General features: G+C 30.4%; 1 protein-coding gene across 2 annotated transcripts; it reads right to left on the bottom strand.

Moving 5' to 3' along the window:
* Positions 1-6,670: 6,670 nt before the first annotated feature.
* On the bottom strand, positions 6,671-11,899 carry LOC107443493 (actin, clone 403). Of its 2 annotated transcripts, none has more exons than XM_016057373.3 (3): positions 11,567-11,899; positions 8,348-8,980; positions 6,671-7,505 (listed from the first exon to the last, which is right to left on the bottom strand). In XM_016057373.3, the coding sequence occupies exons 2-3, from the start codon at positions 8,958-8,960 to the stop codon at positions 6,988-6,990; spliced, it is 1,131 nt and encodes a 376-aa protein (XP_015912859.1). In that variant the 5' UTR covers positions 8,961-8,980; positions 11,567-11,899; the 3' UTR covers positions 6,671-6,987. The 2 variants fall into 2 exon arrangements, with proteins under 2 accessions (XP_015912859.1, XP_015912860.1); XM_016057374.3 differs by having other exon boundaries at positions 11,505-11,839.
* Between the last annotated feature and the right edge of the window lie 785 nt (positions 11,900-12,684).

The following is a 12,684-nucleotide window of genomic DNA, read 5'->3' as shown; positions in this document are numbered from 1 at the left end:
TTTTTAAAAAAGTACGTGTCTTATCCAAGTAAAAAAAAAAATATTCCGTATTTTCTAAATGTTTCTTCTACCTACTGATTTACAGAATTATTTAAACTTCACGTGAACTGAATAAAAAAATTATGAATCAGACGATTTTTATCCTACACATTAAAAGTGAAAGAAAACGATATTTAAGCATCAAGTAAAAACATCAAAACTCTAAGTAAAAGAAGATGAGAAAAATAATCTTCGATAATGGATAGGTTAATAATTTTTGCTGATTTTAATGTTCTCTTTTTACTTACATTATAAGAAAAAAATAACTATTTGATTCAGATTCATTCCCGGCTTTCAGTGACGAAAGCATTAACATTATATTTTATTTTGAAAATGTTTCATAGAACTATAAAAATTCTGAATAGAATTTTTCAAAGAACCCTGAGAAAGTCGAAAAAACCCATCAATTATACCACACAATTTTAATATAGTTGCCTTCAGAGCTGGTAAGTAGTGCTTATATTTTCTCAGATTAAAATTTTAATTATATTTGTTTTCATATTACTAATTAATGTATTTTTGTATACCTTACATGAAATAAAGAAAAAAAAAATTTACGTGTGACCAGAAAAATATTTTTTACGGTAATTTTTTTATTGTACCTTTTCTTAAATTAAGAAAAATTTCTAATTTGAAGGCTGAAATAAAAAATTTCTTAAGTTATTATTTTACTGTCGAATCCATAAATTGTGAGAAGAATGCAGCAAAAGACATGAAAGATTCGGAAAATAAATCTTTCAGAAAATTTTCGGGATTTCTCTTCACTTCACTCACATTGATTGAATGCGTCAGCTCTATGAAAAGGAGAATTCAAGTTATTGATCTTGAATATTTCTCTTCAAATTTATAAATTAACAGATTTTTTAAAGAAAAGAGCTAAAAGAAGAGAAGTTCGAACTTTCGAAAAATTGAGTTTTCCGTCTCTTAATGCAAAGGTAAAGCCAGCTCAGTCAGAACTTAATTGCATTTCTGTATCAAAACGAAAGAGCCAGTGTCTGGGAGTTAAATTTTCTTTTGACCGAGTTGTTGCTTTTTAATGTAATTTTCAATCGTGAAACTTCGACTGAGCTCCCGAAATCGAAATGTTACCCTTTTGTGACAAATCCAAACTGAACCATGGTTATAACTATAACTATTCATAAGTCGTCAACCAATTGATTGTTTTCTTTTAACATTTTTGTGTTGTTTAGCTGAATTATGTTTTTCAGCCGTCTTATCCGTTTTCATGAAATATTTTACGCTAAATCTTTAAAATTCCAATTGAAGATATTTTGAAATTTTATTTTATTTTAACATCGTCTTATAAACAACCAACCCGATTCTGAGTTAATTACTAATAATGTTCAACCCCTGTAGCCTTGTAATTTTGAACCCAACCCAAAGTACAAGGAACTCTGGAATCGAGCATTGGGACAAACTAGCCTTCGTGGTAGATTTTTTATTTCGTGAAAAATTATTTGCGTTAAATGGAGAGAAAAACCACGCACCCCACACGGTTAGTCTGACGGCAAGAAAATTATTATCAATATTCCATCTGCTACTGAAGATATTTTACGTCAGCACTGTGATCAGAGCGAGTCGGAAGCAGAATTCGTATCAACCAACCACTTTTGGGTTACATTTTGAAATTGAAGGAAGTACTTTCTATCAGTTTCTAAACGTATTTTATTCTTGGACGTTTCAGATTTTTTTTTCTTCCCTTCGTTGTCGATCGGTAATCCTGTAGTTCCTAAACTAATTATGCAATTCCGGAACTGATTCCGCAGTTTTTATTTCAGATCGCTACGCTCATTCATTTTGTCCTAGTCTTCTTTAAAACTCCGGCTTATATACTTTATTTAAATATGATAGGAGTAAATATCATAACTGCTTTTATACTTTATTTTAAATTTATTATATTGCTCACCAACCCTTGCTTTGCTCTTCTCTGATTACTTGGCGATCTGAGCTCATCTCGTTTGCTCTTATTCAATACTCCAGCTTTTATTTTTCTACTTACTGAATACCAGTTCTTCGAGTTGGGTGAATAAAAAATCAATTATTCAGTGCTAAACAACACTATAAAATCGTGCACAAAGCTGAAATGTAAATACCGACGCAATTGAAGAGCTTAGTCGAAGAACCAGGCAAGTGCCATTTTTAGGGATATTTATCAATCAGTGAAAATCACATAAAGCGGTTACATCAATATGGGTGTGTTTAATGTAATAAATTTGTTTTTGATTTCACTTTAATCTTAACAAAACTAATCTACATTATATTTTAGTATGTTAGCATGATTTTTATTTTCAAATTAGGCAGTGGTAAATAAAATAAGACAAAGAGTTATTAGCTTCGCCATCTAATAAATCTTTAATAAAATAGCTCAATAATCACTTTTTTCTTCTTACCCTGAATATAGCCTTTCTGAACGCGTCATTTAACCGGTTTTTCCACTACGCTCTTCAATTAATAAAGCTAAAATAACGTAGCTTTTTTTATTATTATTATTATTTTTGCCTTCCCGGTGGCTTTACGTTATTATATAAAGCAAAACAGGTTTTTTGTAATTCATCCCATCAGAATAGATATTAACCGCATTTAGCATCACTTGTCGTGGTGATATTGCTCGTGGCCAACTCATGATAGTAAAAATTTACAACTATCAAGTAATTTCCTCAATTTGCATAGCCGTTTAAAAAGGCCGTAAGGCCATTAATTCCAGTGTCGATACGAAAACTACTTAGTATTGGTGCAATAATCACCACATATATCAATATAATACTTTATACCTATATTAGTATATTTGGTACTTATTGCATGATCCTTCAACGTTTGAGTTTTGTTCGAATGACATTATTTATCAATGGCAGCAAAACTAGAGCTGAAATTTAAAAAATAAATAGGATTCTTGATAAGGATTTTGTAGCATGACAATTTGTCCAGTTTAAAAGTAATGAAGTTAAAAAGTTCTTTTAATTCTAATTCATTAAAATGTTAATATACTATATTCGCAATCACTGAAAAAATATATTCTGAAACCACTGAAAACCCGTTGTAGTATTCTTATTATGTTAAACTGCACCACTTATAAGATTTGCACTAACGAACTACACTTCTTATTAAATCTGCACCATAATACTGGTAATACATATTACCAAAATTATTTTAGTGTCATCAGCATATGGTGATTTTTTGCAGTGCCCCTAATCGAATTTCCCATTAATCTTTTCCTCGTTAACCCTGCTTTTTAGCACGTAGGTTATTATTTTTTTTTTAAATTTCAATTAATACATATTACAAATATTAATTAAGCATTGCTATCAATAATAATATGGCTAATAATAATATCCCCAAAACGAATAAGTATCTTTTCTCCGTTAACTTTGCTTTTTCTGAGGTAGGTTATTTTTTGTTTTAATTATTAGATATTATCAATATCAAATAAACATCATTGTCGTTAATAATAATATGGCGACTTTTACATTCCTGCTAAACGAATTAGTACCACTTTTCCATTAATTTTGCTTTTGAATGCATAACCATTTTTTTTTCATTTCAATTTCTGTTTATTTTAAATTATTTATTTTTAAATAAATACTATAAACAAAATAAAGTTTGTCAGATAAATTTGGGGACGTACTCTATGCTACCACGTTAATGCTGTTCATTGAATTTAGAGATAGCGAATAAAAAATAGTTAAATGCTAAAATACGGGCGATAAACCTTTTTGTTTTGATGAATTAGAGCTATAAGCTAGCAAATATCACTGATGTGGTCTTTAAAATATTCGAAAATTAAATCAACTATAGCTAAATTTAAAACAATGGTTAACGCTTAACCAATCAGAAAATTTCATTTCATTTTTCACTCATCCCGCTCGAACGGTTCGTCGTAGAATGTTCTTATGTTAACAGTGACCTTCCTCGTACTTTGAACCACCCGCGTGCCAAATTTCATGGCTTTCGGTCGGATGGTTCATTTGTTTTTTGCTTCAACCTTTTTCGTAATATTCTAATTTTTGGATTAAACTCAAATGAGTAGCTTTACATAATACAAAATTGACGTTTTAACTTATTTTAAAAAAAGTTTAAGTAGAATATTAAGAAATTTTTATATTTTCTTGTATGCGGACTTCTCCAATTTAATTTTCATTTCAAATGTAAAAACTTTGAATGCGTAATTTGCTTCCTAAATTTCTTTTATGCACTTTCTTTTTTAAAAAGAAAGGGATCTTTGTATTTTTTTTTTTAAACATTGACCATACGCATACTTTGCGAGAATTTTCTGAAACATTTTTAAAAATAAGAGCTGCAACTAACAAATGCTTCAATTTAAATTTGGGAGCGCTTCGTCATTTATTATTTTTTTTAATTGGCCCATCTCTAAGGAGCGACTGCCAGTCAGCTTCTTACTATTCTTAATACTCCCTTTGATATATTAATTATACATTTTCATTTACACTGTCTTTTGTGAATGTTGAAAATTAACCTTCTAAACTCAGAAATTGCAACTATTTAGTTTCTTTAAGCGATCCTTTAATCCAAAATATACAATAACATGTTTAAAAAAACAAGAAATTTTGCAAAGCAATATCTTTCAGAACATTACTTATTTTTTTAATAACTGTCGTTGAACAGCCTATTCAATTTAGGTTCTACAACTACTTATGTTCAACTCCGTAGCCTTATAAATTGGAACCCTAATCCAGAAGACAAGAACTCCTGGATTAAGCATTGGGCGAAGTTTGCCTTCGTGAAGGACTTAGGTTTGTGACCTTATCGTATTTCTATATAGTTATCTGTTATTTAAGAGAAAAGAAAAAAGGTTACGAAGCAGGGCTTTATAACTTCACGGGCCTAAGCGCTGTGTCGGAAGAGAAACTCAATATTTTATTAAAATTGAAAAATATTAGTTACTTTTTTGTTTGTTTAATCATTAATTAATACGTGATCAGCGTACTCCGTTTTGTAAAACATTAGTTTGATAAATTATCAATTACTATAATGAACAAGAACTTTTCAGTTTGATTCAGTGAATTATGCTATATATGTGAATATAATTAGAATTTGATGTTCTTACCTTATTTCAAAAAATGTTAAGTCTCCAACGAGATTCATAATTTAGAGTATGCATCTTGAATAAAACATATATCATACCATATCATTCTTGGATAGTATATAAAATGTATCGATTTTTCTAATTGTAATGATAGTCATATTTTATAAATTTATTTTAAAATGAGATTTTTACCTAGAAAAGGTTGCAACACCTCTGGAAAAAAAAAATTGATTCTTCGAATTTCTCCAATTTTGTAATCGAATGCCTTAACTAAATAATTTTAAAAGTACGATTCTTTTTTTTTTCCCCCAAAGGATACGTTTTTGGTAATATAAATTAAGCCTAGTAGTTTTAGCAATTTAAGTTTAAATTAAATAAGCTGATTTAGAAAATTTGAAAAATAACTGTCATAAATTGTGAGAAAGGGTATAAGAGAAAAAACTTTTTGTTCTTGAATTCGGTTAATTTATTTTGAATTTTTGAGTTCAATGAGAAATGCTTATGCAATAACTTAAAAATTCATATAGTTTTCCAATTTGTTCGATGTAGTGTTATTGCTGGGGGAAATATATCCCTTAAAAAAAAATGTCCTTATTTCAACTTTGCATTTACATAATTTCATAAAAATAACCTATTAAATGAATAATTGATTAGTGGGATACAAACTTACAACGGGTTTCAAAAATTACTGGTAAAAAAAATCGCAAATTTGAATTGTTTTAACCACTAACTCAGGGGTAATTTTGAACCAAACTCAAAAATCCTGAAATTTTCTTGAATAAAATCATTAATAAATTCCAAAAATTACCTTTATAAATTTAAATCATTGACATTTTAAAACACGAAATTCTAAATAAATTTATCAGCAGCATAATTTAAATCACATAATTCTACCAGAAAAATTAATTGCAAATGAAAAAGATGCCAAGTTTAAATTCTAGCTATAATATTTATAATTTTTTTATACCTGTCGAAGATTTTCTTAAATGTGATAGGTTTTTTGAACTTTCCGGATCGCGGCTAGCGAAATATCCGGATTTTTTTTCAGGAATACAATCGGTTCTGCTAACTCTATTATTCTGTCATCGTACTTCAGATTGCCGATAGCTAATTAAACACCTTTGTATTTATAAGACTGGGAAATCTAGAGACAATTTAAATATATTTTTTAAAATTTCGACACATTTCTCTAATAACATTATTGGAAACGAATTATTTTTGAGATTCTGAAATAATTTTGAAATAAATTATTCTGAAATAATTTTGAGATTAAGATACCGAAGTTCATACTTCTACTTTTAATTTGACAAAATCAGTTCAAAGGTGAAATGAACCATATTAACGCTAACCACCATCGCCTACTAGTGGCAACGAAACCGAAATGCTGTCCTAGATGTACCTTGTACTGATAGCAAATGCTGAAAAACCTGAAAAAGAAAATTTCTCTTCCCCTAATTTGCAGCTGTTCTTACCTTTGTGACAATTTCAAGTAGATCCTAGAAGATAGCTGAAAACAATTAGCAATGGTTATTTCAATAACTAAAATTATAGAAGATTGAGAAAATATACTAGAAATAAATGACACAAAAATTTATAAACAAACGCCTGTATTTAAACTTAGTATACAACACAATTTATAAATACATCTAGACAAAAGACTGGTACAGCAGCAAGTAAAACCGTACATGTTTATCAGTAGCGTAAAAGGAAAAAAAAAAAGGGTCCAAGATTCGGACACTCTGCTCGATAAACACAGTACTACAACTGTACATCTTAATACCTCATTGTTGCAGCAGTCTTTACCTGATAGAATTCAACTAAAATTTCTTTGGAGAAAAGGGGGGAGAACATGAGCAGTGCTCTGTGCAGCTGGAAAATTTTTTTATTTATTAAATTTTTAAAGTCATTTAAAAGCATTTACGATGGACGATGCTTGGGCCAGATTCATCATATTCTTGTTTAGAGATCCACATTTGTTGGAAAGTAGATAGAGAAGCCAAGATAGAACCTCCGATCCATACGGAGTACTTCCTTTCTGGTGGAGCAATGATTTTGATCTTCATTGTGCTAGGAGCCAAGGCTGTGATTTCTTTCTGCATTCTGTCAGCAATACCTGGGTACATGGTGGTACCGCCGGACAATACTGTGTTTGCGTAGAGGTCTTTACGGATATCTACATCGCACTTCATGATGGAATTGTAAGTAGTTTCGTGAATACCGCAGGACTCCATACCCAGGAAGGATGGCTGGAAGAGAGCCTCAGGACAACGGAATCGTTCGTTTCCAATTGTGATTACTTGACCGTCAGGAAGCTCGTATGACTTTTCTAATGAGGATGAAGAGGCAGCAGTAGCCATTTCTTGTTCAAAGTCTAAAGCTACATAGCATAGTTTTTCTTTGATGTCTCTTACAATTTCTCTTTCAGCTGTAATAAAGAAGAATCATTAGTATTGAGTAGCAGTTAATATTTTAATTTTTGCATTGTAATGTTAATATTTTAATTTTTAAGGTTTACTTCGATAACCCAATAAGATCGAACTAGCAACATGAATTCACATAAAATCACTGGCTAGGCTATTTCGTTATTACATACTCCGTTCTGTTTTTAATATTTTCTGCACTTTAACAAGGTTATATGCAAAAAGTATTGGACTGTTTAAAAATATTTTAGATGCAAAAGTAAGGTCCTTGAAATAACCAAACTTCTTAAGAGATTAAGACATTGTATAATTAGCAATGCTAGGGAAATTAATTTGCTTTACTAATTCGAGATTTAGGAAGCTTTAATTTCGTTTAAAATCCCGATTTCATGAACATTGAATGTTTTATAACGAAATTCATCATCATCAATAACTCGACAGCCCAGGGTGGGCCTTTGCCTTCAAGAAGTTTTTCTTCAAGCGTTTTCTGATTTTTAGTTTTTATGACTTCTCAAATTCGGCGTGCCTCTTTTTCGTGTGCCAACTAGTCTGGCATTGAAAACTTAGTGTTACAGGTCTTCGTCCATTCTGATAACGTGGCCTGCCCATTTTATTCCTTATCGTTAAATAAAGTTAATTATAAAAAACGAAATTGCTACAATTTAAATTACACATAAAAATTTTAATTTTCTTGTCTTCACAAAACCGTGTTAAGAAATAGTTAAATGAAATTAAAGTGAACCGAATTTAATAAGATGAAATTATCTTTCGAAACATCGAGGGTGATTAAATTACCTCAAGACTAAACCCATGCAATAGAGGACCTGAAATTAAAAAATAAAATTACCAGTAGTGGTGAATGAGTAGCCTCTTTCTGTGAGGATTTTCATCAAGTAGTCTGTCAAATCCCGACCAGCAAGATCCAGACGCAAGATGGCGTGAGGAAGAGCATAACCTTCATAGATGGGAACAGTGTGGGATACACCATCTCCAGAATCCAAGACAATACCAGTGGTCCTACCAGAGGCATACAGGGAGAGGACAGCCTGGATGGCTACGTACATAGCTGGTGTATTGAAGGTCTCAAACATGATCTGTGTCATCTTTTCCCTGTTGGCTTTAGGATTCAGGGGAGCTTCGGTGAGAAGTACGGGATGTTCTTCAGGGGCAACTCGAAGTTCATTGTAGAAGGTATGATGCCAGATCTTTTCCATGTCATCCCAATTTGTAACAATACCGTGCTCGATGGGGTACTTCAAGGTGAGGATACCTCTCTTGCTCTGGGCTTCATCTCCAACGTAACTGTCTTTCTGACCCATGCCAACCATCACACCTTGATGACGTGGTCTACCAACAATGGATGGAAAAACGGCCCTTGGTGCATCGTCACCGGCGAAACCGGCCTTGCACATACCGGATCCATTGTCTACAACAAGAGCGGCAACATCGTCGTCACACATTTTGGTTTAGTTTTTTGAGCCTGTAAGAGAAAGATGAAAATTAAGCATTTCAAAAAACAATTAAACTACTCTTTAAGAAAACTTATGTCCCCTTTAATATACAGAGTTTAGCCTAGCTGTTAGGGAGAGGGGAGGCTGCATGGCAAGCGGGTCGCAAATCTACAACTACGCAAAAACGAAATAAAAAACTAATGACCCAACACTATGCAAAATTATAGAAATTTTAAATACTGCCCTGAGATCTATGAAGTTGGAACAAATCTCAGACATACTAATTTGATTATCATCCTGCCTTCCTCAGTAATGATTTGACAGGCTCTAATAGCAATTTTTCGAATTAGCTAATTTGATTTAAACAAATGAGACATGTTTTTGGAATTTTAGCACTGAGCATGAAAAACCCGTTGACTACGCTTTTGATGTTACTCTGAATAGATTTTACGAAATTTAGAATTCCAAAACACTAAGGTTCCCCTTAAAATATTGAACTTTTAATAATTTCAAGAGAAATAAAATTCGAAGAAGTTAACGAATAGACAATAAATTAACTCCTGCTTCTGAATAATTTTAGGCTACTTTCCATAAATTATAAAAATAAATCACCAAGATATTAATTTTAACATTTGCCCATCAAACGGAATTCAAGGGTGAACTAAAATTTACCGAACGGAATTCAAGGATTAAAAACTATAAGTTAAAAGCAGTTTTCCAACCAAGAGTTCTTATTAAATTATATTAACTCAATTTCTGCGAGGAAATTTAAAATATGAATTAACCCGTTAACGCAAAAGCGAGTCTCACGGCGCGGCACACTATCTGTCGGCATGGAAAGAAAAAAAAAAAGGAAAAGGGGGGGGGGGATCACAATGTTAATTTCAAACGAAGCCACACTTTAGCCTGTGCGTGGGGGGAGGGAACTAGTCCATAAGATTAATGTATCAGATAATTATAAATCTCATTTAACAACATTTGTTCAGTTTAAATTACGCCAATGCAATTTAAATTTCACTACCCAAATATTTTCATACTAATTGTCCAGTGATAATATAGCTAAAAAGATAAAGATATATACAGAGAATCTTACACCTTCTACTTAAAAAAAAAAGGGGGAGGATCGCAAATTGCGAATTCGCGAGCTACTTTCTCACTTTAAAAAATGACAAAATTCTGAACAATACTCTGGTACGGGAATGACATAAAATTAAGGATTAGCTTTTTAAACAAGGTTTATATATGTAAACATAATAAAATATATTGGAAAACTAATCAATAGTTAGAAATTCAAACTAAGAAACAATGTTAGATATTTTAATTTTAAAAAAAACTAGTTTGTTTCTTGGGGGGGGGGGGGANNNNGGGGGGGGGGGGATAGAATCTTCGGATAAAATTTAAAAATTAGGTTTCATAAATGTTTACGTATTTATCATGCCAAAGCAAAATATTACGCAATAAAACTATTTGAACGAGAGTTTCCATAGCAGAAACAATTTCATTCGAAACATACATTCTGCTAATAGTGCATAGAAATAAATTTAAATTACTTAAAAATACAGCGAGAAATCAGACACGATTATCTAACATAAGCCTGTTTTAAAATAATCAGCGACCATTTAACAAACTGAATTAAATTAGTAAGCGCAAAAAAAAAAAAAAAAAAACATTTTAAAATAACGACTGTCAATAGATATATTTTTGATACCACAAGAAAATTTTAAAATTTATATTTAAATCCACACACCTAGATTACATCAAATTCAAACTAGTAGAAAAATGTTTAAGAAATACGCACATTAATTAACTTCAATGTAATCCTTTATATTAGACTAACATTATAATTGCGACTAAATAAATTTTATATTACATATTTTACATTACAACACGAAATTAATTATTCAGCAATATAATTAAACAATTTAACACTTCATGAGATTAAGATTATAAATCATTATTATAATATCTATTTCATAATACACAAATCACTCCTAACTTAATAAAGAAACTTAGACAAAATCAAACTCTCTAATTACATCTCTTAAAAGAGATTAACAAATAAAATAAATCTTTAAAATCTAGCAACTTCATCAATATTCAACAGAAATTGAAACCTACATACAAATTAAAATTAACTCAAAGATTTTATCAACAACAGTTACGTTTATTAGTAATTATTTCTAGGTAATACAATTTTAATTTAATGAAATTAAAACATGAACAATTTCTTTTAAAGCATAGCAGATCGCAACTTAATTTTAAATAGCATTAACTTTATCCAGATAAATTATACAAGCATTTAAATATTAAAAAAGAAATTAAATTTACGAAAGTATATAAAATATATATATTAGTAGAAAATACAAATCTGTATAAAATTTCTAGAGATAGTAAAATGGTTTTAAATTTGAAGCAACGTCATCACTGGGGGCACACGCCCTAAAATGTCAGAATTGAATTCTGAGCTGTCAAATTTCAGTAAGAAAATTTACAAATAAATTTTTCTGTTTATAAATTTAAATAAAATTAGTATATCTTTTTGTTTAAGCTCACCCGCACTTGATTATCAAATAAATATCCAAATAGTGAAGATATTCAGCAAATTTCTAACTTACACGAAAGAAAACTAACAACACAGAGAACACACCACTACTAGAACCAGCAAGAAACAGCGATTTAAAAGAAGTGATGCCGGTCTTTTATGGCACGTGTACCTAAGCGAAGCTATGTTCTCAATCTTTACCATATATGGTATGAGTCTGTGACTACCTTTCCAACAACGGCGAAAAATCAGTCGTTGATTGGACACCGGGCTTTATTATTCACAACTCTGCAGCCAATAGGAGACCAAATATGCTTCATGTTACCATATATGGAAACAGCAAAGTGACCCGGAATCCATGGGACGGCGATACGGAGAGACGCTTTCAAGCGGAAATATGAATGTCCAAGCGAGATTGATTCATTTATCGCTACTTTGGCGAAATACAATTTCTCTGAACTTGAAAATAATGACAGAACAAGATCATTTCTTTTTATTTTATTTTGCAGTCGCCACTTGTTGGAATTGGAAATAAAATTCTTATTGAATTTACTCAACTAAAAACGTACTTTTTTATTTGTGTCTAAATAAGGGATTTTTTATTCTAAGTTTTTACTCAAATTTACTTTTTCTATTCGTTTTTTTTATTGTTATTTGAACAAGGAATGTGTGTTAATATGTTAATTTAATATATTCGAACAATTTTAATAAATATAAACTTCAGTTTTTTGCATACACATTTTCTAGAGTTTTTCTAATATAATTATTTAAAAAATGAAATTATCAGACACAAATTGTAAAGGATAATACAAGGTTTGTTGGAATTGGAAATATAATTCTTATTGAATTTACTCAACTAAAAACGTACATTTTTATTTGTGTCTAAATAAGGGACTTTTTATTCCAAGTTTTTACTCAAATTTACTTTTCTCTATTCGTTTTTTTTATTGTTATTTGAACAAGGAATGTGTGTTGTTAATATGTTCGAACAATTTTAATGAATATAAACTTCAGTTTTTTACATACACATTTTCTAGAGTGTTTCTAATATAATTAATTTAAAAAATGAAATTATCAGACGCAAATTGTAAAGAATAATACAAGGTCTTCAGTATTTTTTATTCCTTAATTATAATTACTTTTCTAAAAATTAAGTTTTATTTATTGGTACGTATCATTTAGATAGTTTTG

The sequence above is a fragment of the Parasteatoda tepidariorum genome, chromosome 8 (genome assembly GCF_043381705.1).
Source record: "Parasteatoda tepidariorum isolate YZ-2023 chromosome 8, CAS_Ptep_4.0, whole genome shotgun sequence".
NCBI lineage: Eukaryota > Metazoa > Arthropoda > Arachnida > Araneae > Theridiidae > Parasteatoda > Parasteatoda tepidariorum.
Note: the sequence above shows the minus strand (reverse complement) of the source record. Positions and strands in the feature narration are given on the sequence as shown.